At 35.3% G+C, this 27,860-nt stretch overlaps 1 protein-coding gene across 1 annotated transcript in view; it reads left to right on the top strand.

The window, feature by feature from the left end:
* The window catches only part of LOC149801711 (uncharacterized), a 140,451-nt gene that overhangs the window by 28,492 nt on the left and 84,099 nt on the right, over positions 1–27,860 (top strand). The window contains exons 3-5 of the mRNA XM_089955991.1: positions 6,442–6,607; positions 12,966–13,307; positions 16,249–16,563. Coding sequence (XP_089812117.1) covers positions 6,442–6,607; positions 12,966–13,307; positions 16,249–16,563 — 823 coding nt within the window. The remainder of the gene's footprint in view (positions 1–6,441; positions 6,608–12,965; positions 13,308–16,248; positions 16,564–27,860) is intronic.

Genomic DNA, 27,860 nt, shown 5'->3' with positions numbered 1-27,860 from the left:
TAGTTCAAATTATGTGATACATAGAATTCTATGAGACATTCTAAACGATTTTACTTCGACTATACAAGGGGTGCGTAGACATTATTTCAGGCCTCTTCGTCAAATTTGATGCATATGACTTAGACACTAAAGATATGTGTCTAAAAGTTCTTGCTTGTTTTAAAATTGGGTGGCTACCTTGGTTTGGATTCTGTGACATTGAATCCTGCAAAATGTGTCTATGTGCCTTGATTTTGGATTATGTGACATTGAATCCTGCAACATGCGTCTATGTGCCTTGGTTTGGATTATGTGACATTGAATCCTGCAACATGCGTCTATGTGCCTTGGTTTGGATTCTGTGACATTGAATCCTGCAACATGCGTCCATGTGCCTTGGTTTGGATTCTGTGACATATAATTATGTTACAAATGACCATGTGCATTGGTTTGGATACTGTGACAAATAATTACGTGACAAATGACCACGTGCCTTGGTTTGGATTCTGAGACATATAATTATATGACAAATGTCCTTGTGTCTTGATTTGGATTCTGTGACATAATTATGTGAAAAATGTCCTTGTGCTTATTGTTGGATTAGAATTCATTGTGATATATTGTACTGCCAAAGATACAGTTATTGCAGTGGCATTGGACTGCTAACTATGACATGTCTACGTGCTTCGGCTTGGATTAGAATCCATTGACACATATAATTATGTGGCACATGCTCTTCCATGAAAAGAACTGTACGGCATGTATAACTCAATGACACGTGTCCACGTGCGTTCGTTTGGTATAGAAGTCTGTGACACCTGCTCACAGTATTATGACTGGAATAAAATTATTTAATATTTGCCGTTCTGCTATACACATTCCGAGTTAGGATTTTGTACTCAGGATTCTGGTCAAAGCACTAGCAGATGGACATGTAACGCATAATACTATATGACATCTAATCAAAGCAAGCTCACATGTTCTCATGTTCCTTGGTTCTAATTGCTACAATATTCCAATTCACTCAGATTTTATAAAAATGCAAGATCCTCAAACAATTGTAATGTGTTTAAATATTTAACAAAATTGATGGTCGCAACATCCAAAGACACAAACACACACCAGAAAAAAAAAAAAAAAAAAAAAACAAAACAAGAAAACGGACGAGCTATAAATGACCTTGTTTTAGTGTCATGTGTGTTTGGTGGGATCAAAATCCTAATTTTCGCAAAATATCGGCTGAGTTTGAAAGCTAATGTAGACACGTCTAATGTGATCTCAAATATCGTTATGGGATGATGGTGAAATTATGGCCAGTCATACCACAAAATATATGTTTCTCATTTAAAGTTAACATTGTCTTTTGCCAGTTCACGCGAACCTATCCAAGTAGTAACTAATTAATAAGTTATTTTTCCACGGGTGATCTTTCATGACATACAAAGCAACAATGTGAAGAAAGATTTTGATCTAAATACAGAAAAGGACATGAACATATTTCAGCTGTATTCAAATTAGAGCCAGTCCTTTAGGTGAAACAAATCATGCGTAGAGATTCGTCTAAAAACAGTGATTACTGCTTACATCAGGTTAGTCTTTTTATGTTTCTTGTTGGCATCAATTGATGCAGATAGAAACAACTTAAACTTGTCATTCTTCCACAGACGGAAGACGTCTAGTATAACAGAATGGCAGTTCAGGCGCATTTAGTTTTATTGTTAATTGAAATTTCCTTTTTTTTTTTAAGATATGAAATTTCTTAAATGTAACTTATTGGGCTACGTAGCATGCGGTTCGGTGCACTATGACTCGGCCCCTACGCCTGAGTCCATTTAATAAATTGTTGTTATTACAATATTTTAGGGGTTCGAGTCTCGGGCTCGGTCAATGTGGGTATGTGGGAAAGGTTGCCGGTAGCTTCTCGTGGGTCGGTGGTTCTTTTCGTGGTTTTCCCAGGTTTTTCATACACTATCGGTACTGGTCACCATGTATAGCCTATCTTGTGCTGAAGAAGGGCGTTAAACCATACAGCAACAACAACAACAACAACAAAATTTGAGTAAATCGTAATGAGAGAAAATAAATTACTTGTTTAATCAAGTGCGGCAGTAACCCTTGTAGTCGATACCACCATAAACGAAAGAAAATTCAAACAGTCCTGAAACAAATTATCAATAACTAGATTATTTCAATATATTTATTAAATATTTATGTTGAAGGAGACCATGAGGCACATAATAAATGGTTATAAATCTTGTTCAGATAATGTTGATTTATTTTTGTATATGTCTTGTTTGATATGCTATTGACTCTTTTTGCAGTGTCTCTTGTCTGTTGATTCTTGTGGACTTTGTTAGTATAGTGTATTATTAGTTTATGTTTAACAATGTTTTTGATTGACTGGGTTTATTCATTTCCTCTGTTGTCTCCGCAACTCTAATTCATTATCCGCGTCTTCTGTTGAGACTAGCAATGCTTTAACTAATATAACGAAGTCATGAAATAATAAGGTTTTAACTGTGTACCAGGTGTCGCTGTTCTAACAGTGAAGTATGTATGTATGTATGCTGATTCTAGTTGACTTGTTCATATTGTTTACTTCAAGTAACACGAGCACATTTTTTCTAGAGGTCACGGAATGGCGCCCCAATCATTGGATTTACGTTTTAAAATTTCTCTTTATGTTTTCATGTTATTTCCTCAATATGATCATAAAATGTATTGTTAATTTCTACAAAAGTTTTAGTCTAACTCCACCCCCGCCCCATTTGTCTAATAACTAGAACATAAGTCTTAATTTTCTCATTTTTAGAAGACGCCATTTCATGAACAAATTATGTTAATATATATTCATTAACTTCTGTTTTCTTTTTCTTCTCCCATAATCAGTAGCCCGTGCAATGCGCTACAGTGTGTAATGTATGACGTATTGTCATCTTTTATTTCCTTGTGTTTGGAGAGATTAATTAACACTGTCATTTATTACTGTATTTTCTCTTATGAAATGTTGTGGAAGATGCATCTGTACTCGTGTGTTTCACTGATGCAGCGCTCTTTTTATTTCATGTCAGCAGTGTTCAGTACGAATTTGTGATGATGATGCAACGGGTATTGCCCTAAACCAAGTATATATTTCTAAAGTCGCAAAATTTAAAGCGTAAACAAAACCTGTTTGTTGTTGTTTTATTTTCATAAGTGATGCAAATATGCGATAATGTGGCACTGAATTCTGTGGAATTATTATCGACATAATGATCAGAGATGAGTTTTACCCCCCCCCCTTTTTTTTTGAGGAATAATGTATCTTTTAGGCGAATCTAACTGAACCAAGTGACTTTGAAAGCTATGAAAACCTCTGTCGGGCGATTTTGTAATGTAATTTTTTAATATTCCAAATATCAATTATATTTTCGAGTTGAAACTAATTGTCATAATTTAATTATGCTTTGACTTGGACTGCTCCGGTGGCCTATTGGTTAGAGCGTCCGCCTCGGAAGCGGGAGGTCGCGGGTTCGATCCCCGAGCGAGTCATACCAAAGACTTACAAAAATGGTACTAACAGCTGCCTCGCTTGGCACTCAGCATTAAGAGGTTGAGTGCCGAGGAAATTGGAGCACAGTGACTTGCCCAAGAACACACTACACGAGCCGATCCAGTCTGATGCGATGACAGGATTCAAAGTGGCGCCTTTTCGGTCGCATGACCAGGAAGCTAACCATTGAGTCATACAGTTAACCTCACAGTGACTATATCTATCTATATCTATATATATATATATATATATATATATATATATATATATATATATATATATATATATATATATATATATATATATATATATTTTTGTTTTTTTTTCTCTCCGAAAGGGTATATGGAATTTACCCTATTATTTGTAATGACAGTAATAGATGTGCATTTATGGACCCACAATCTCATAACATTTACTGATTTATGTGCCATTTGTGATGACAGTAGTAGAACATGTACACTCAAAGACCCACAATCTCATACAATTACTGCTGAATATTTGCGCTCAGTGACCCACAATCTCATACAATTACTGCTGAATATTTGCGCTCAGTGACCCACAACCTCATACCATTTACTACTTTATTTGCTATTTATACTGCTGTGGACTATATTTTACTCATTTATTAATTTCAGTGGGTTTTTTTTTTCTTCATCTGCGATTCGTATGGAATTACACTTTTTTCTGATGAACTGTTCCCATATTATTTATAAGGATTCTTCCTTAATTGTTTTTAAATACCCTGATGGGTGGTGCAAAATTCTCATGGGCTTGAACAGTAAGTCGCGGCTGTTAGGGACGGATCCGATGGAGGGTGAGGGGCAATTCCTTTCCCCGCCCCTTCAAAATGAGCGCGAAACAAACTGAACGTTTTACAGAGTCAGCTTACTTTACAGTTCGACGGTTAAAAGTATGCTCATCCTCGGCCGAGTCATACAAAAATGGTACTAACAGCTGCCTCGCTTGGCGCTCAGTATTGAGTAGTACTAATATTAGTACCCTTACTCGTACCTCGTGGACAGGGTACTAACGTGAGCATATACGTGTTAATGGAGCAAGCCGGGTGTGATTCACACCCGCCGCTCTCTTAGCCTAATAATAACACTTTAAACATATTCCTTGCATATAATACAATAAATTTAGTAGCCCTCTTATTTAATACCGGAAATATCGAAAATCATTGTAGAAATAGTTGAAAAATCTCGTTTACCTTTTTTAGCCGATATTTTCGTTTGATCGTCCTCCATATTATTTCAAATAATGATTACTTCCGTTCTCAGCCTCGTTTGTTTGTGTGCCATATAAGGACATTGACGCCTTATTTGGAAATGTAAACAAATTGTAGTAAAAATTTGGCGCCGTTTGGGTCAGAAATTCTGCGCATTAAAAGTAAATACGGTTTATCGGCAACTTTGAAATTCACCAAGAAGCGATTATTCGCACTTGATTGATAATAATATAGCGTAGAATATCCAAAATATGGTCTGGCAAGCCTTACGTAGAAAAGGGGTCACAGCGAGAGTCTGGCGTTATCTGTCATGGCGTACAGTATAAGGTTAGAGTAACCATGCCAATTTATTTTATGGTGTAAGGGCTTAATAAATTCAAAATAAGCCAAACTTCTTTCACAGCATGATTATACTTATGTAGTTGATTTCTATACTGTTTGTTTTTCTGACTTTAGTGATGATATTTTTTGCTCCATTACCTGATATGGGATCAGTTCGTAGCCTCAACCACAACAAAATCAAGTTGAGGCTACGACATCGTAGCTAAGTATTGAGAGGTTAGTGTTAGGACTGGTCGGCCTGGTGTGAGGATAATGTGACTGGGTGGGACATCGTGCTACATGTCTGCGGCATGATGTCCCATTGCTGGACATCACTATAAACTGCCACACTGCAGACATCGTAGCAATATGACTGAAAAATTGTTAAAGCTACGTTAAAAATCCAAAATCACACACGCACACGCACACACACACACACGTATGCTCAGGAAACGTCTAAAATTCATTAGCTTTCGGGGGTTCCGTCCCACAGAATTCTCGCGTACTTGTTTTCGCCCAACGGGATTTACACAAAGAGTAGCTTGGACTTCGACTCGAGAAAATATTCCCTTATTGTCTGATTTTCACTGGAATGTGGATCCTATTTTGTATATGACTGATTATATGCGGTATAACCTTGACTGAACCTTTGCTTACGACTTAGGCAGTCTACATAAACGCATTCAGTACGCATCACCAGCATTCCAAGATCTGTTATAGTTGTAATGGATATCAGGAGATCAATATTTAAAATTTTACACACGTTCCCCATTTTTTTTTCCAGTGGTGTTCTGGTGTGTATTTAATATCAGTCTTTCCCCTATCAGTTATGGCGTGTTTAGTCCCCCTTTGTGATGGATACTAAATGCCTTTAAACTGAAGTCAAATTATCACTTATGCATTCTGATTACGTCATTATGCAACCGTACTATGATAAAAATAAAAAAAAGACACTATGACCTTGTATAATCAAGTCAAGTTTCATAGTCACCCCTCTGCAGCATACGATTGTCAGTGCGGCAGAAAACTATTGATATCACCGATGCTATAGCCGTATCATTATGGCTGTAATTGCGATGATTTTGTTAACTTGGCATAAATGTTTTCTTTTGTCTGTCACAATATAAAGGTATCAGTTTTGACGAATCCATAACCGACAAATAGATGGACGGATGGATTAATGGATGAACGATGTTTATTTTTTATTTTCAGTACTTGTCCAGAATGTTTCAGCTAATATCTGTTATGAATCAAATATAAGGTTAAGGTTTTTATATTGTACTGTTTGTATTGTCGTTTTAAATACAACATATGCACATGCCGGTGTGCAATATTCTCGTCAGTAAGTTTAACAGCAAAGATTTGTTACGTTCTCTTGTAGGCCCATTTAAGCGCTGCCTTTGGCGAGGGGTTGGGCGACATTTTCCTGGATAACGTACAGTGTACAGGCACCGAGGAATCTCTTGCACAATGCCAGCATAATGGATGGGGAGTACACAACTGCAGACATTATGAAGATGCCGGCGTGTCATGCTTCAACAATTCAGGTTGGCAAGTTGAATTTATAACATATGAATTGTAGGCGTATCACTCTACCTTTTCTTGGAATGGCGAGCAGAACAAGAAACTTATTTCATCATGTGTCATTAATGTATAATAATAATAATAATAATAATAAAGCCGGAGCCGAAATGGAATAAACAATATACACCGAAACAATGTGTATAGTGATGTTCTGGCACACTGAGTGTGGCTTAAGAGGAAAAAAACTATATATATATTTGTGGAGAGAATATGTACATTAGTATATCGTATTGTGTAACTATGGTAATATGTCTTTTCTAATATTAAAGTTATGACCTTTAATGGAAAGAAGAATAGGTCGAGTAAATGATTCATAAAAATAAACTGCCCCCCCCCCCAAAAAACCCCCAATAAGAACGATACTCATAACAAAGAAGCAAAGAAAGCCTGCATTTCTGTATAAATACTGTAGGAATATTATACGTTTATTACCTTTTATTAGTGGGAGATGCTCGGATGTGTTCATCCAAGGCATGTCATGTTCCACTAGTGTTTTCGAGTTCGTGGGACATGATTTATCGCAGGTGAACAAATCTTTGCATCTCCTCAGAGTAAGGTGAATAAAATGATTACTATACCAAATCAAACAAGACGGGGACACACGATCTGTTCATGACACGTGACGTTTTGCATGCCAATCACTGGCGCTGTTACTTTTATGAGGTATGATACTATAAAATATTTCCCACACATACAGGCATAAAATTTACCTAGTATGTATATACAGATGAAAATTGTGAATATGACTATAATTGAAGTTTTGTATGCATATCGTACATATCTGTGGGAAATTGACTATTTAAATTTACTTTAATCATTACATGCCAGTTCGGTCATAAGCTTTTGTTTAACAATTAATTGTTTTAAGTTGCAATACAGGAAAAACTTAATTAACAGATACTAGCGTATACTAGGGGCGAGTGGGCCCAAGGAAGTGGATACAGCCTTAATGGTGGCCGTGAATTTTATGTTTGAGTTCATGTTAGTCTGTCGAAATTCTCTGATCAAATATTAAGGCGTACATTCTTGGCCGTCTGTAATTTCTGAAACGGAAGGTGTCAGTCTAGTTTAGCATCCTTCTGATTTTTCCGATCTAGTTTTAGATCACTAGACAGTTATGTTGGGTTGTCTGGTAGAAAGTATTCCCTAAGGAAAGCATGCTCCTTACCTAAACCACATGATAGCGAGGTGGAGTAGTCGCTTTAACTAGGAGTTAGCGAAATTTAAGCAACATCTGATTGAATACTACATACCTGATATCGATAAGTATAATATTTATCTTATCTTCTCAGACTCAGCAGTTGACACAGAAATTGTTGTTGTTGTGGGTTTAACGCCATTTTTCAGCGCACGATATGCTATACATGGCGGCCAGTATTAATGGTGGAGGAAGAACCCGGGAAATCCCCGGAAAGAACCACTGACCCTCGAGAAGCTACTGGCAAGCTTTCTCACATACCCACATTGGCTGAATCCAAGACTCAAGCCCACGCAGACAGAGGTGAGATGGCAGTGATCTGTAACGGAGAGCACTTTAGACCACTCGGCCACCCCACATAAATTGTAAATTTTATAAGCCGACAAGAGAGCGATTATCCATTATTTACAAAGGGTCTGCTTTTTTTCTCCAAGCGAAGTTGCTTAGTCTGAGGATAGTTGAATCTCGTGGCATCAGAATTCGATCGTAGTCGACCGGTTGTCAGTATTACGTCATCTTTGACCATTCCGATCAAGAGAAACATAGGCCGACATATTTCGACCAATGACCATGCAATGTCCAGTTTACGGACATTATTACTTTGACTGGTGCGTCGACTTATTAAAGAGACGAAATATTTTGAACTAGAAGATAAATATTTCTGCTTATCGATACCAGGCAGGAAGAATTCGAGCGATGTCGCATAAGTTTGCTAACCTCTGTTTATAGCGACCACCTATGCCGGTACGAAACTGTCCAAATATCAACACAAGGTTGGAAAAGGACCAGTAAAATTCAGACTCATGTCAGCCTTAATTTGCTGAAACCAGTTATCAACATGGCATATGAGCTACAGAATCTTGAGTCTCACAACATCGGGAATATATGACATTTTGTTTTCCAGCAAGTGTTTAGCATTTTTTTTTAATGCCGTATGCGTGGTATACGCGTACTGTAAAAGAGACAAAAGATCAAATGTCCGCCGTGATATCACTATTTCTAGATTTAGTAAAAACGTTAGGTATTGACAACTCGGTGCTTCATTTTATGAACTGGAAAGAGAAAGCAGATGGAAATGATCACGTCTACAACTTGTGTGTGTCTATATATATATATATATATATATATATATATATATATATATATATATATATATATATATATATATATATATATATATATATATATATATATATACATATTCAAACATGCACCATCAGTATGGCGCCAGTTTGCATTAAAATGATATATTGTAGTTAACATTCGTGCTGTCTCGCACACTGATATCAACAGGTTATGAAGACACATCCTGAGCAAACACAACACTGAGTTGAATATTTTACAAAGCATAAATAATAGCTCAGTTTATATTATTTTAAATTCAGTAGTCTTCAGGACACACGGTACTGATGATACCGAAAAATGGGAACCAGCCTGGAAATGGGTGAACATAAAATAGAGTATATATGAGTTTGGCTGACCAGGATTGGTTAATAATATAAGTTATGTGTTAGGAGAAAGAATCTTTTGAGAGCTTATCCTAGTTGTAAGTGAAAAAAATCGACATTGTTTAATTGATGGAATTTCAGTCCTTTAACAGTTTTGAGTTTGGAACACTCATTTCTAAATTAGCACCTAAATCTTTGGTTCGGAATTGAAAGCATATGTTTCAAACACATGCAGGTACAGAAAATGCAGCGGCTCATATCGTTTCCTCTTCACAGAAGCTGGCATCCAGGTTTTATCTATACTGATAAATATAGGTTTGATCATGAGCACTCAAAACGTTTAAGTTATTGAATTTTTAATATCATGGTGATTGCATAGGTTTACTATGGGAACTGAAATAGTACCGTGAATCCTTCAGAGACTTAACGTATTAATATATGTGTCAAGAAATAACGATGTATTTATTTGCAATTTTAAATGGGATAGAAGTACGGTCAAGGCAACTTGTGTCACAACATAGCATACAAGAGGATACAAATGTTGAATTTCAATTGTTGATTTCAAACAATCAAAATATATACCGCAATGTTCTGGGAAGATGGTAATTTACTGATTACAGCGTGTGTGTGTGTGTGTGTGTGTGTGATTTGGATTTGTAACGTAACTTGAAATTATTTTTAGTCATATTGCAACGATGTCTGCAGTATGACAGTTTATAGTGTTGTCTTGTAATGGAGCTGAGCGCCTAGCGAGACAACTTTTATAAGTCTTTGGTATGACTCGGTCGGGGTTCGAATCCGCGACCTCCCGCAGCCCAGGTTGACGCTCTAACCACTGAGCCACTGGAGCGGTCCATATGACATTGAACATTGCAGACAAAGTGAAATTGTGCCCAATGCAGTATGTATAGGAAATACAACCACTTGTATAATGTTACAAATTTAACCAACTAAAAACAGATATTGAAAATGGAGAAACGAATTACATAATGCCAGAGACGAAAAAAGCTTGCGTAACAGGAATGAGGTTAAAATGATATTACAGCAGAGGAAATGGTGAGAGAGAGAGAGAGAGAGAGAGAGAGAGAGAGAGAGAGAGAGAGAGAGAGAGATATTACATGTGAATTGTGAAAAATCAGTAACCTGGGTCATTTTGTATTTCTACAAGAAAATCCAGTTTCACATTATCTGTTTAAATTGTGGCATAGGCACATGTGTGTTTTGCATGATCTAAATGGCGTACTTTAGATTGTCTTTTAAACAAAATGGTTTAGTGTCATATTATTGTCCTACGATACAATTCAATGGTAAAATGGGTAGCCATGTAAACATATAGCAATATATAAATGTACCACATTGAAACCCAATTTTCATTTGCAGGCCATTAAATATTTTGGATAACTTGACTTTAAATATTTCAATGATGACTCTTTGAAACGACACTGATTGCAGTGTGACATGAAATTTTGGTAAATTCTTTAAAACTGGTCCGTGTGGATCGCAACATCTTGTTGTGGAATTTACACGTAGCATTTAGTAGACAACAATGTAACAGAAGTAGTCCGATCAATACGAATTTCATGTTTATTTCTAGATACGAACACTGCTATCTGTGTATGTGTGTGTGTGTGTGTGTGTGTGTGTGTGTGTGTATGTGTGTGATTTGGATTTTTAACGTAGCTTTAAAAAAAAAATAATCAGTCATATGGCTACGATGTCTGCAGTGTGACAGTTTACAGTGATGTTAGACACTGGGGAATCATGCCGCAGACATGTAGCACGATGTCCCACCCAGTCACATTATCCTGACACCAGGCCGACCAGTCCTAACACTAACCTCTTAATGCTGAGTGCCCAGCAGGCAGCTGTTTGTACCATTTTTTAAAGTCTTTGGTATGACTCGGCCGAGGATGAGCATACTTTTAACCGTCGAACTGTAAAGTAAGCTGACTCTGTAAAACGTTCAGTTTGTTTCGCGCTCATTATGAAGGGGCGGGGAAAGGAATTGTCCCTCACCCTCCATGTAGCATGATGTCCCACCCAGTCACATTATCTTTTATCCTGACACCAGGCCGACCAGTCCTAACACTAACCTCTTTATGCTGAGCGCCTAGCAGGTAGCTGTTAGTACCATTTCTATAAGTTTTTTGTGTGACTCGTCCGGGGATAGAACCCGCGACCTCCCGCATCCGAGGCGGACGCTCTAACCACTAGGCCACCTGAGCGGTCAAAACTATTATCTGAATGTAAATTGCCTTAACCTTATACGATGCATTCAACTCAAATGACAATAGCATAGATATGAAACAATTTAATTTAATCTGCATCAGTTGTAAAACTCCACCACAGCATGACCGGAGATACCTCAAGGGAAAAACAACAACTTGATCGATAATAGGCCAGAAGATAAAACTGTACTCCAATGTTTTCGGGAGCCTACAGAAGCTGTTGTGTTATTTGCTTACATTAGGTACTTTTAAATACTGGAGAACATTCACAGCCGATGAAATTAATTTTATAACTGATAAAAAATAATATGTAGGCTGTATTTAGTTCGCTCTGCAAGATAGCAACGAACCCATAAATGGGGGTGGGGGGTGGGGGTACGGGAGGAATGTCGGGTAGCCAAGTGGTCTAAAGCGCCCGTCCTTACCAAATACTGCCATCTCACTCATGTTCGGCTGGGTTCGAGTCTCGGTCTCGGCCAATATTGGTATGTGAGAAAGCTTGCCAGTAGCTTCCACTGGATCGCTTATTCCTCTAGCAGTTACAATTGCCACCATATATAGTCTATCTTGCGCTGAGAACTGACAAGAACTTCTAAAGTAGGACTATAAGTGTGTTTACAGAAGAAACATCATCATGCTGATAGTTCTACTGTCAGGTTATCGGACTCGGCAGAGCACGATTATATATTTAGACGTTCAAATTACTCCAAGCGGACACTAAGCACGGACAATGTCCAATGTAGAAAATCTACTAATTTTAACGTTCGTATTATAAGTCATGGTCACGACTTCGAGTCCTGGCGCATACTTTAAAGCAGTTACATGTAGTGGCAAAGCTTTGTGCATGTATAATTAAGCCGTGTCGCACACCAAGGTCAAAGTCGCAATAAAGGTTAGTTAATTTTCATGTCCAGCTCCCAGTTTCATTCTCAAATTTCCTTCCTCAGTTTGAGCTTTTGGTATCTTTCTTATCATTTGGTTGAGGCAGATTTTTCACCGAATAATCCCACACCGTAGGAATTACTCGGTTTGCTTATTATTCAAGAATTAAACCACTTCAAATTGTAAAATTTGTAAATTTAAACCATTGTATCCGTTCTAAAAACCTGTACATCTTACTCAAATTCCGAAATTGTACGAAGATAGTATTCCAACAGATAAATTAATTTTAATCATAGAAAAATGTTGTGGTTATTGGGACAGATTGTTGCTGTGAAACCAATTAAAATGTTGCTCACTTACATAATATCACTAGAGTGTATGTCTGTTACTAATGATTCCTAAGAGGCACTAGCAATATCCCACCTTCGAGGTCAAGCTGACGTCTGCCTTTCGCTGTTTATTTTCAGGGAAAGCATTATTTTATGAGCATCTAATTACTGACTCAGGACTAACTTATCTCTAGATTATGCAATGATTTTAAAATTTCTGTTTTTCTCTATAATAGTTCGTTTGAAATCCAGAGGTAGAACCGATGTTGGAACTGTGGAGATTCTAAGCGAGGCAGACAACGAATGGCTGGAAGTATGTGACGATAATTGGGATCAAGAGGATGCACGTGTTTTGTGTAAAGAAATGGGCTTTTTGGACGGGCTAAAGCAGTGTTGCTCGACTCTTGGAGAAATTCAATCCACGATGGGTCCGAGTAAATCGCTCACTAACTTTCAGTGTATAGGAACGGAGCAGAGTTTATTCAACTGTTCATACCAGAAAAGGTCTTCAAGGTGTGATCCAGATCACAGAGCGTCAGCTATATGTTACAATGCATCCATCAGTAAAGTCAATCAAAGTGAGTATATCTAAGATAGTGCCGAATAAGTTATAAGTCACCGAATATGGTCATCGCTACTAAAATAGGCAGGCTTTACAATCTGAGTAAAACCATATCTCTGCTATACTACTTGAATATCTGAAAGCTACCGCTTAGGGATCATGTTCTGGTGACCTTTGAATTAGCCAAAGAAAATGCAGCTTCCAGAAATCTGAAAGTGAATCAAATCGTTCGGCATTGGTGTTTCTCAGCCATACTACTCGGTCTCTCAGATGCAAAGATATAAGACTTTGTCTGATTGGCTGATAAAATTAGCGATTAATGCAATAACATTGGTTACCAGAACATGACCCTTAAGCGGTCGATGTCAGATCTTCATGTAGGCCAGTGGAGATCTGATTTTAATCAGATTGCTTTCTCTCATAAACTGTTTTCCATATTATTATTTCTTTGCGTTTAACGCCATATCTAGCATATGATAAGCAATACGTGGCGGCCTGTATCTTTGGTGAAAAAAGAACCCGGGAAGAACCACCGACCCACAGGAAGTTACTGATAAGTTTTCCCCTACACCCGTGTAGGCTCAGCGGAGGCTCGAACCACACTGTCAGAAGTAAGATGTGTGTGTTCTGTAAAGGTGAGCGCCTTAGACCACTCGGCTACCCGGAGCCCTGCTTGTCAGAATTTGACCAAATTCGAAAGAACGCATTCCGGGGTTCCAAATTTCTTTAAAAGATTCTGATCCGCCGTCAGTTAAGGTTGTTGTTTAAATAAATAAAAAACTAAACTTAAAATAAAATTTTAAGACAAACTCTACATAAAAAGTCTTATAAAACCCCAGCTCAGAATATTTTAATCAAACTTCATGAAAGGTGCATTAGTGTGAACGCCTTTCAGATTTATAGAAAAAACGCCGACATATCATCAGATATGACTGCCATTATTAAAAATAGAATATTTACCCAAATTTATCTCAAAAAACTGTTACACAGAATTTGGCCAACTTTGACAGAAAGGATCCTGAAACTGAATGTACGTTAAGCAGCTCCGTCTCCGATAAATAATATTGATTTAACAATGCATTTCATCGTTGACGACTACATTTTGTCAGATTGCAAACACTTTAGTGGACGGAGCAAGGTCTGGTTGGAAATTTTAAATGTTTGAGGGTAGCATATATATCAAGTGCATTGTCGACCACCGACACGTGACCCCCTCGTTTTCCTAAACAATACTTTTCTAAACGGAGATTTCTTTTTTCAGATTTTTAGATAGTTTTTGGTTTATGGACCAGTCGTTAGAGCATTGTGAAAAAATCTATTCATCTGGAGAAACAAAATTCAATATCAGAACTTATTTGGTAACTATAGCCATGAAGTGAAAATATCTAAGAAAATACATCCATCCAAATGAAAATATGGATATATTAAAAAAAATTAAAACTGACTGAACTACGTAAAAATGTTTTAAAAAATTAAACTCTTACAGGATGAGGAGTTAGGAAAGATCATCAATATGTAAAAGATGTTACTAAACAAAATGTTTAATTAAAATAATTAAAAAAAATTCGGAGGAATTTAAAGTGGTATGTTTGAATAATTACAAATTTGACGCAGCACATTATTTGATACTTCCGTGCTATCTCATAACGCTAGTTTAAAACGAACTGGTGTATAATTAGAGGTAATGACAGCAACTGATCGAAACTATTGAGCATATATATATATATATATATATATATATATATATATATATATATATATATATATATATATATATATATATATATATATATATATATATATATGCTGCGAAATTGAACTGAACTGTTGCTTCATTTTAAACCCTTGTGAATAAAACAAGTTTGTTAAACCTTCTAGAGTAATCATGATAGTATATATTGCTGAACTGAAATAGGTTTCATGGTTAGCATCTCTGTCTTTTCCGCAGTGTATCAACACTCCATAGAGACTCTTTCTTGGCGAATCAAGTATAACATTTGATAAGATTGCATTATCATTTGCATCAATAATTCTCTGTCCTTGAATGTTGTTATAAAAAAAGTCCATTTCTATACCAACTATGTATCAGAGGTCTAGGTAATCAAACTGAAGACAAATATTCTCTAATTAATAATCACAGGTATCAGCATCTTAAACTTTGGATCTTTTCTGCAATTTAATTGTTTTTATTGAGTCCCGATGCAACACAAAAGCATACGATAAACAATAATATGTTTGTATATGTAAAATTAAGTTGAATTCTAATATTTTTTTACACGTACATTCAACTTAATAGCGTTACTAGCAGTGTTCTTTTCTTTATCCACTCCTGATCTTAAGTTTCTTTTTTCCGTTGATCATACCTTGCTCTATTCCTTGTTCTCGTAGATGTGAGTTACCACAAATCTTTAAAATCATCAAAAAATTGTAATTTAAAACTATCATCACTATCGTAGGAAATTGTTAGATCTCAAACAAGCAGTCTTCGTAAATTGTTTGACTTTCATATCGAAGGAAGAAAAACCCCCAGATTCGATAGTTATATTAGGTCTTGATCTGTTTATTACCACCTGTAAGTACAGTTCGAGTTTCAAACTATTCGGATTGTATTTAAATAGAGTGATACGCATGATGAAGATGCTTTACACGTTGTGATGTTTCTTCCTTTTTTATAAGGAGCAATATTTTCCATATATTTCCATTTATTTAGCTAGGTAATGGTTAGTAGGTGAGAGCATTGTGAGCTAGTGAGTAAAGCAAACAATTCTCTCATATATATTTATACCCAATAGAAACATGGTTCCCATTAAAATTGCGATAAATAAATACTCATAAGTCATCTGTTTATCAGAAGACTGGTAGAAGTCAAATAATATCTAAAACAGCACCATAAAGAGTAAAAATATCATCCAAATTATTTATATTGTCTACCTCTCAAGTTATATCATGTTATACAGCTTTTGATGTGCGACTTGGAGACGGCACCAGAACGCCATACTGGGGAGAGGTCAATGTTCGATACCAAGGGGTATGGGGTCAGGTGTGTTCCGGTAGCACCAACTGGGATGACAATGCGGCAAATGTCACGTGCAGACAGCTTGGATTCAAGGGAGGTGTGGCTTATGGCAGTGTCAGTGAGACTTTCATGCCTGTTTGGATTACAAGTCTGAATTGCACCGGAACGGAAACGTCTCTTGAAAAATGCGTATTAGGAAACTGGGGACGCCCTGTCAGAGCTTGCAAACCAGCTTATGCACTGTGTTTCCGTCAAGGTAAATAAAATACACAGACAAAAGTTCAGAATAAAACGGCACACACATACACAAACAATTACACTCAAATTTTTTTTTTATAATTATAAATATTATTTACTTAACCACTTTTTTTGTCTTGTCTATACAAGCAGATAGCTTGACAAAGAGATAACTTGTCCCTGGACGGTATGGGTGATAGCTTCGATGGGTGTTGGCGTTGTCTTCAGCGTAAACAATACTAAGATTTGTATGTGTATGTCTTGAAAGTCATACATCATAGAAGGTTCGCAGGCGACAGTGTCCTTCGGAACCTTTCATTTATTTTTTAATTTTTTTTAATTTTTAAAAGAATAAAATTAGCTTCTTTAAAACATCCCGACATAGGCGTATTGAGATAAATAACAACTAACCATAGCATGAAGTTACATATGCGTTGTTAGTACTTTACGAAATCTAAGGATCTAAGGGATTCTGAGAGATAGTTTAACTCTATTGCACCTCTAGTTCAGAAAGTTAGACTGTTTGCATTGAAGGTGTTTTTCCATTAGGATATTTTGTCATTTTCACAACATGCATATAAATTAGCACATGACCAGGGAGCGAAAACATGAGCACTAAATAACGATAGCAGTTTTGAGAATAAGTTTTCTTTACGGTTAGAAGTTAAAATTATGTCATGAAAACACTTTAAAGTAAATGAGATTTCAGGCGTCTCGTCCACTGCCTTTTACCCCTTCTAGGGTTTCCACCGTCCCCTTGCCTACTTATTTCCTCTCCTTCCCCCAACGATATTTTTGGTTTTGTCCCTGACATTGCACAGCTGTACGATGCAAAATTGCATGTATTTTAATGACCAAAATTTATGTTGTTAAACTGGCAACTTTTGTCGATATCGTCTGCTCAATGTTCTTTTGTCGATATCGTCTGCTTAATGTTCTTTTTCGAATGTCAGTTGTGCTGAAAAGAATTACAGCTGTATGAATTACACAAAATACCATAAAAACATGAACATTTCCTTTTATTTGTGTCACTTCACCGACTGCCAGTAGCCTTTATAATTTCCTTGATAACATTAAGACAATACTCGTTTTCGAGAACTTATTCAGAGCTGAAATTCTGAATGAAAACTGTATTCCATTGTAGTTCTACTGGGATATGCGAGAGAGAGAGAGAGAGAGAGACAGAGAGATCGAGATCTGCAGACGTGTTATCTGTATATGTTTTCTTAACAATAGCAACAACAAACAACTACAAAAAGAAATATATAAAGCGATGTAATACAGTAGTGTTCTTGGTAAAATGGTGGTTCTAAAATAAACTATCCCCGATGCTTTTCTGGTTTCTTTACCTCAGAAAGTAGGCTATACTATTAGCATACCTTCTTGTCTGTTTGTACACCCTCTACAGATTTTAAAAACAGAACGTATCAAGGTTGAAAATATGCTTAAAACTTTCTCATTTCATTCATCAATTTATAATTTCTAACCCGATTGTCACCAGGGCGTCCCAAACGCTGTCAGCTTGTTGGAATGTCGTATCCAACAGGAGTTTCTTTAGTAAGGTTGTCCTCATATTTGAATGGGCAAGTCTATGTTTACAAGCAACAGATGTGATGTAGTTAACCGAATTTAATAATCTCAATAATTTCGTAAATTTTGTAATTACATCTCTTTGAACACATATACAAATGTGCCTCCTGTTTATTTATTTAACTATACACTTCAAATACTGAGCGCAGACGACATATTTTCTTGTCTGAAATGGAAAGTTTAAGAAGCCAGAAAAGGACAGTGAGCAGTCTGTCTGCTTGTTGACATCGAGAGCTTCTGTTTGATTTGAAATGCCAAAAGTTTGACAGTGTTAGGGACCAGCTGGTATCAGTCTCATTAAAAGGACAGTGAGCAGTCTGTCTGCTTGTTGACATCGAGAGCTCCTGTTTGATTTTTATTTATGCTTAGTGCATTCTGTTTTCAAAATCGGCAGGGGTGAGATACAAAGAAATGACAGGGCATGAATAGTATGCATCAGATACTGTAGTACTTAAGAATTATATATATATATATATATATATATATATATATATATATATATATATATATATATATATATATATATATATATATATATATATATATATCCATTTTTGTAACTCATGTTAGGTGAAAATGGTACAATGTTAAGCTTTAAGCATTCATTTGGTATAGCAATGCAAATTAAAGAAGACCTATTACCGGTTATATTCCATAATCCACTGTAGAAGTTGGCATCAATGACTTGTAAAAAATGGGTGGTTATACAGGAATTTTCGTGTTTATCATGGAGTGTTTGGTTTTGACGCAAGTGAACACACGCTTTCAACAATTCTGAGAAATATAATACTCTTATAATGATGCCGTTCATTTCTTTTGAAACGCGGTTTTAGCAACGTATGCATACCAAAATGACAATCATATATTCCCTTACGGACTCAGGTCACAACTTTTTTTCCTACATAGTCTCTACATTTGATTCTTAGTACTGAACTTTCCACTGTGTCCAACTCCTAATAAAGCATATTTTAATCTAAAACACCTTCAAAGATGAACACAATGTGAAGTTCTCATCATAGGTTATCCGGCATGTTTTGTGTGTGAGGCTGGGCTGTAAACAAAGTACCATGCAATTGGTCACATATTTCACTTCTGGATCAGCATCAATGCCTCATTACTCACCGTGTATTGTAGCCGACTACGCACAGAAAACCACACCCTAACGCTCGAATTCTGAACAATAAACAATTACTTTTAAACCGTTTCCAGAAACGCCTAAATCTAACTCTTGTATCAGCACCAAAATGAGAGAGGAAAAAAATACTGAAAAATAGACTTGGACTACATTCATACTACAACGGAAGTAGTAATTGTGACCTGAGTCCTTATAGTGTTCAACCAGACGACCGCAGCGTCGGAAAGTTCGTGTACTACATTACTTGTTTTTGAGGCACTGAACAGAGTCTACTTGTGTCTGTGACACTGTTGTACTTAAGTTCCTGTAAAATAAAAATACGTTACACAGCAACATAAAATAACAAACAGAAAAAGAAATTTATTGGGAAAATGATATAACGATACTTAGTTATTATTTCTTAAGCTTTTCGTATATTTATCATAATTTTCGTTTGCGACCCACGAGAAGCTACTGGCAAGTTTTCTCACATACCCACATTGGCCGAATCCGAGACTCGAACCTACGTAGACAGAGGTGAGATGGCAGTGATCCCGTAACGGAGAGCGCTTTAGACCACTCGGCCACTCGGGGTCCTCGTTTGCGGTTGGATTTTGGTCTCAAGCCTATAAAAATCAAAATGAGAAAACCGATGATGGTATTAAAATAAAATTGTTTATATGTAAGTAAAGAATATTAGATTCACTTACGACGTTTTTTAAAATTTAGGCAGTGTGTTTATGCAGAACATCTTACCTTCATAACTCATTTCTCATAATGTGCAAATAAATAGGGACAGAAAACAAATTTTCGGGAGAATGTTTTATTTCAAATCATGATCATTCTTATCATTATCTTCAAAGTTAAGAAAGTTATAGTATAGGTCAAAATAAATGTAATGTTTTCATTAAGGATGACTGAAAATTTACTCTTAAATTAAAATTGCTTGTCATCAGATATAAAATTGTAATACTTTGACATAAATATGAATAATGATGAGGATGCTAATTTGATTATGAAAGATTTCGTAAAAGTATGTGTTTTTTTTGGGGGGGTGTAAATATGAACAAATACTAAATAATAAGGAACGACAGCTCCACATGAAACTTTTTGACGCATTTCAGTATTGTCAACAGTCACGTTGCTATCACTCGCTCAGTAGCTGACTGGCTGACCTTTATGGCGGGAAGTTAATAGTAAGATTTTTTTTTTACAAATTGAAAAAAAGAGAATTAGTGAAATGGTTTTACTTTGTTTTTACATGTATTTAAAGATGAATGGATTTTCGTCAGATTTTCCGCCTGAGGATGGGTGGGTCGGTCGGTAGGAAACGTATTTTCGGTACTTGGTTCTGAAATTCCAAGCATCTCTTTCCGAGATATTTTATATAAGCCCTCGCGCATGTGCACAAAGGTAAAAATATACTCGTTTCTGTATCTATTTCGTATTGGGACCAGCGATTTTCATATCCTGCAATTAATCCAAATCTAAAATTATTATTGGGCAAAAAAGAATTACTCTCTGTAGGCTTTAGAAAATAACTGCAATAAAAATTCTACGGGGAAGTTTTTAAGAAAACTAGGTGCTGGTCAGCGTTTCACAAAGCCATCCAAAATCCAACAACTTTGCCAGATGAGGATGTTTAAGCAAATGCATTGAACAGTCTTTGTCAGCATAGGCTCCAGAATTAAGGAACCCATTGTAAACTGTAATCACAATGAACTAAGAAATTTCGGTTCAGAAAAAATTCTTCTCGACGCCATTTTTTAAAAATCCCTGTAATACCAAATGAAAAGGTTTTGAAGCTTTTGCAAAATAATGCAACAAGGAAATCAATAGGGCTAGATAATAAATGGACCCCGTCTCCTGAGATCTGCAGCAGGTATAATATCTGACAGCATAGCTTACATATGTAATTGAAGCATATCTTCTTCAGTGACATGGATGACTAGCAAAAGTTACCCCCATTCACAAGTCGTATTTATCTTACCAACTCTGTCTCGACTACTTGAAATACATGCTCACTTTTTTTTTTAATATACCTATCAAAACTCAATGATTGATTGGTTTACATAATATCTAACAATAAGAAACCTCTCAAAATAAATGGCAGTTTTTCTAAAAAAGAAACAATTACATGTGGAGTACCATAGGGGGCAGTCCTTGGCCCAGTTCTCTTTCTCATTTTCATAAATGATCTGCCACTGAAAGCAGGCAGCTGTATCTCATCTATCGACTTATATGCAAGTGAAACCACTATCAGATTTCAAACAGCTAAAATCAGACCTAGAGGTCTCCATTCAAATAGCTTTCTTAGAATATATACCCATTGTTTGGAAAAGGACATGAAACTAAATGCAGACAAGACCAAAGTATTAATGATTACTACCAAAACAAACAAAAGAGAACAAACTTGGACAGTAACAATTTGAATTTCATGTTGAATGAAATTTGCCTACAAATGATTACCCATGGCAAATCCTTGGGTGATGTTTGACAACAATTTTGTGTTGGAATAAATATATTCAAGTCTTATGTCATAAAGTCTGTTCATGTCTGATTATTTATCAAGATAAGGCCATATTGATAACATAGGTTAGTATACTACAAATACTATGTACAACCATGCCTATACTACTGTAATGTTGAACTCTGGGAAACACTTAATAACAAGACAAGAAAGAACTTGCAGACTCATCTTAGATAACACTGAAAGCATCCCAAATGCAGTGAATGATATTAAAATGTTAACAGTAAGTGAACAAATGTTTTTGAGAAAGGCTAGACTTGTGCACAAATTTCAAATAGTATTGACCCATTATGTTGTAATGAACGATTTCATACTAGCAAACAAAGCAACACTCCCAATTTAAGATCAATTTCTTATAATCACCTTTCCATCCCAAAACCAAATAAAGAACTCTAAGAAAAGTTGTCAGTAATCAGGATTACTAATTTTTAAACAGAATACCAAAAGAAATAAGAGAAAGTATAAATTGAAATGCATTTAATTATAATTCAATGGATGAAAAGTAGAACCTGTTCCATTTGACAAATACATTACAACTTAAAGTATAAATCAGTAACCTTCCACATTGTTGTCTCACTACTTTTGTACTGTACATACACAGTGTACCTAGTTGGAGTATGTTCATTTTAATTTTCTGTTGATTATGTCCACATAAATGTAGATTATTATCAATGCTTGTGTGTGTGTGTGTGTGGTCACAGTGATCTTGTTTGGATGTAAGGTTGTAGTACTAACAGAGATGCATTAAGTTCTTAGATTTTATGATTCAGATTAAAACAGCACCTAATAAATGAATTTTGAGCAAACAATTTCAGAACAGTCACTGAACATGAAATACAGATCACAGTGACCTATTTTTGCAGTGGTGCTGTAGAATTTATGATGCAACACTACATGAAGTTCCGTGTTTCTAGGTTGGATAGTATGCGTATAGCATGTTGTTAACTCACTGTTATGTGCTAAATGCAGATACTTCAAAAGAGCCAGTAAAAGATGAAATACAGATCAACATGAACAACTTTTGTTTTAATGGTGTCATACTGGCAGAAATATATATGATCTTCACTTTCATGATTCTAGCATCATTAGTACTTGAGGAAAAAAACATGAAAAACAAAATGTAGCTGAAGTCGGTAAAGTGTGAAATATGGATCAGAGTGATCTTTTGAGATGATCTAGTACTCATAATGATGCATCTGCTCACCAAATGTAATGAATTTGCAAGGTACTTTCCTGTGGGCAAGTCCAAAAGTTGAGAAGGGGAGAGAGTGGATGGGATTGCCTTCACTTTGATTTGCTTTATAATCAGCAACTTTTATACTGTGCAGTTTTGCTACAGATTATATATCAGCACATTATATATATATATATATAAGATGAGTTGTCTTTAGACAACAAATGCTGTTAAAAGACACTAGACAGTTAACTGCTACAAAAAAATATGCACAAAGCTTCAAGGATGAGTACATACAGAATTCATACAAATAGTAGTATACAGGTTTCATACAAATAGTAGTATACAGGATTCATAAAATAGTAGTATACAGGATTCATAAAAATAGGACACAGGATTCATAAAAATAGTATACAGGATTCATACAAGAAGTATACAGGATTTATACCAATAGTATACAGGAATCATAAAAATCAGTATACAGGATTCATACAAATAGTAATAGTGAACATGTGTAAAACATAGATGAGTACATGATAATAATGTACTAAAATGTAGTAGTACTGAATTGAACAAAATCATATAAATGATTGTTTCTGTAGATGTTGATTAAGAAGCTATTTGAAAATTTGGCATGTGTCAGCTGGCTTTATATAAGGTGGTATGGAATTCCATAGTTTGGCTCCATAAAAAGCAAACTCTTATATAACTCTGAATTTGGTTTAGGTAAATATAACTTGTTGTTTGAGATGGATCTTAGTACATGTATACATTTTTAACAACTTTAAAATTACATGTAAGAAAATCAGGAGCTAAACCATGTAAGGATTTATAGACTAGTAAACCCTTCTGAAATTGAGTTCTTTTCTGAAATGGAAGCTACTTTAGGGTTTTAAAAAGATTTGTAGATGGTGTATCTAAATCAGCATCAAGAATAACTCTTAGCTGCTCTTTTTTGAAATTTCAGTAATCTTTCCTCATTTTCTATACCACTATTACCCAGACAGAACAATGATATTCCTTGTGTGGCATGATATATGCATTGTAGAATATCTGTCTCTCTTTTTGAGTGAGATAAGATTTTATTCTTTTCAAGAAATAAAGCAGTGAATTAACTTTATCAGCTTGTATTTTTAAGCACAAGATATGGTCTATCATAATGCCATGTGGTTTCTTATTTTCAGACTGTTACATAGCCATTTCTTTTATCTTTACTTTGAAATAATTTTTCTCAGCTTGTACTCTTGCTCAACTACCTAAGATCATGGCTTTTGTTTTGGCTGCATTTATCTTCATATCACTGTGTTCACACCAGTTATTTATTATTACCAGGTCATTATTTAATCTCTTGGCCTATTGATCCAGTGTTATATAATGTCGTATTATCTGTGACCATACTGTTGGTGGATAGCTCAGTGTGATATGGTAAATCATTGATGTACAGTGGAAAGAGTAATGGTCCAAGAACTGATCCTTGTGGAACATCTGACTTTATCAGTTTCTTATCTGAAAGTTTATTTAAAATAGAAAGTTGCTGTTATCTGCCTTCAAGATAGGATTGAAACCAAGTTAAGCTTTCATGGTTAACTTGATGTAATCTGAGCTTTTCCAGCAGGATTGTGTGATTTACAAGGTCAAAAGCCTTTGAAAGGTCAAGAAACAATGTGATTACAAGGTTGCCTTGATCTGTTGTTAACTAATCATCCACCATTCTAGTTAATGTAGTCTGGCATGAATGTCATTTGCAGAAGCCTGATTGTCATGAATGTGGCAAATTTAATGATTCCAGGTAGTTTTTAAATTCATTACAAACATGTCTTTTTAATATCTTTGAAAGTGATGAGAAAACTGATAGTTATTAATATCAGAAAGATCTCCTTTCTTATGTATTGGAGTTACTTTTGCCAGATTTAGCCTGTTTGGAAAAATACCTGTGGAAATACTTAGATTAAAGATATACACAAGTGAAGGTGCAATCACTTGAGATGAGAATTTTAGGAATTTAGCACTTATATTATCAAGACCTGTTGCTGTTGTGACATCAAGTTGGTCAAATTATTTAAAATGAATTCAATGCTTATTTTAGGGATTTTGAAGCACTCTTCTTTGCTAAGGTTTGAAGAAATATTTTCATTTAAGTCATCACTGGAAATTTTTCTAGGAGTTGTGATATCCAAATTTTTCATTTACATTCACAAATAATCATTGAGTGCATTTGCAATTTCAAGAGGTTCTTGCTTAATATCACCATTGGCATCACTAATACATATAAATGGCAGGTTATTGACAGATTTACCTGTCAAGTCATTTAAGGTTTTCCAGAGTTTTCTAGGATTCTTTTTTGTAAAACTCTGATATTTCAGTGGAATAATAAGTTTTCTTTGCCTTTTGAATCATTGACTTGACTCTGTTTCTCCATAATCTGTAGTTGTCAGTATTTTTAATTTATGAAATCTGTCTGTTGTCTTAATAGCATTCAGTATATCAGCTGTAATCTAATTTGGTTGATTTTGTTGTTTGACTCTCTTGAAATGAGTGCCCAGGGTGTCAGTAAACATATCAATCCAGATGTCAAGAGCATCTGATGGGTCATCAAAACATTCAGTTACTGACCAAGGGATATTTTCCAGTACTTTGATGAATATTTGTGAATTTAATTTTTTTCATTATCTGATACTTGATATATTTGTGACGATAAGTTTTACTTTTTTTACTTAATTTTCGTGTATAGCATATAGGATAGTGATTGCTTATGGAATATTGGGGAACTACAGTTTCTATAAGATGTCAGCTTTGTTAGTATAAATATGATTAATTAGTGTTTCAGATACCTCAGTTATCCTAGTGGTACATGAACTAATTGTGGATAATTCAGGGAATTCATGGTTTTAATCCAGCTTTGATTGGTATCATAAAGTAAATTGTAATTGAAGTCACCATATGCAACCTAGTTGTCACTCTTGACAGACTACTCTCTTATTAAACCAACATGTCAAAGTTAGTTATATCCACCTTGTGGCCATTGTCAAGGTCAGTTGTACAGTATTTCGTGCAAGTATCATGATAGGAATATTTGATATTTTAACTTGGCAGTTACATTTTAGTCATAATATTTGTACATGTATAGGATTTGCAGACATTCAAATCCAAACCTAGCCAGAGGCGATTTGTGAGTTCTGATATGATCTGACCTTGCCAACTCTGAAAATTGGCTTGTCAGTGATTTTTGTGATGGATGTAGTCGATAACACAAGATTACTCTGAAGGTCTATTTGGAAATGTAATTCATCTCTAATGAATAGCCACATGGATTTCACTTAAGCATGATTGATTTACCAAAATCTGTGCACTCGCAAGCATTGTTTATCATTTGCTGTTAGTGTGATAGTATATTAGAGCTGCATACCGTGGAGAATGTTTTGTACCACGGTATACCGCAATTATATTGTTTATCAACAATTAAAATCTCTGAGGCAAGGGCTAAAGATTCAGAAATAAAATTTTGATGTAAAGATTGCTGGAATAAATATCTTGCACTGTTCTATAGCAAAGTAACTCCATATTGTATCCATTATATTATCTGAAACAAATTGTCTTGATTTAAAAGAAAAGAAAATATCTTGGTTAGAAAAAAAAAGTTGCTGCCCCCCCCCAAAAAAAAACTTTGAGTGGGATGCTAACATCCAAGCAAGATATTTGTCAGTGGGGACCAGTAACATACAGCACACTTAACTCAAAATGCAAGAAAATATTTGTTGGAGGAGAGAAATTACATCAACTTCAACAGAAAGCAACTGCTGATTTGCAGTCTTAAAATAGAATACATTTACTTAACCCATTAACATACTCTTATAAATAAAAATAATTTTTGTTGTTGTTGCAAAATGTTTCCAAAAGATGGATTTGACCCGAATATCTTACACAACATTTCATTTGGCTGCATTGTTGGTATATGTGGAATATTTAATTGAGGAATTGATTTTACCATCTTTTTTTACTGGATGGTTTCTTAAATCTGCATGATCAGTTGAAAACAGATGATATATTAAAATATGATTAAAATTATGTTAATACAGATCAAGATCTTTTACCTTAACCTTCTCTCTCTTGAAATTCCAGCAGTTTCCAAAACCCTTATCTATGTATCCATTTATGTCTCTATATACATGTATGTACCTTTTTATGCTATTTTAACTACATGTATATTTGCACTCTGACCCTTCCTTTTTTTCTCATCTACATATTTATCTACATGTACTATTTACATATATCTTTGATAACATCAGTTATCAGCATATGGTGTTACGTTTCAAACAGATATAAAGAAAACAAAGTTCTTTATTTGTGTTATGAAAATATAATGCAGTTTCCTGAAAACATCCCATATTTTATTTCAGTGTGCCTTTTAAACATTAGTTGTGATATTATCAAAATTTGTGACAAGCTTAGATCTTTCAAGTTCAGTGTAAGAGTCAGCTTGCCCTGATTTTTATAAAAGGTGTAAAGTCCTAATTCATGTATAGATCACATTGATCTATTCTTCTCTTTCTGTACTGTATGCACCATTTTGTACATTCATTTTATACAGAACCATCGATCTTCAAAGGAAAGTTTGGACAAAATGAAATGATGCAAACTGACTCAGTATGGCCACCATGCAGGATATCTTGAAAATATTATCTCTACTCCTCCAAAGTGATTAGCTATATCAACTTGACATTAAGTTTTTTCTAAGAGACTTATAATGATGTCTACTTGGCTCTAACTGAAAATGTTGCCACTCTGATATCCAATAGGTCCAGTACAGCAGCTTATTTGAAAATCTGGTGTCAACGCTCATCAGAAATGGTTTGATCTTGAATTCCAGGGAATTCTTTTTGGTCATTACAGTGTCAGTCCTTTCAAGAG

Source organism: Sinohyriopsis cumingii, chromosome 4, assembly GCF_028554795.1.
Source record: "Sinohyriopsis cumingii isolate HCF-2022 chromosome 4, ASM2855479v2, whole genome shotgun sequence".
NCBI classification, from domain to species: Eukaryota; Metazoa; Mollusca; class Bivalvia; order Unionida; family Unionidae; genus Sinohyriopsis; species Sinohyriopsis cumingii.
Note: the sequence above shows the minus strand (reverse complement) of the source record. Positions and strands in the feature narration are given on the sequence as shown.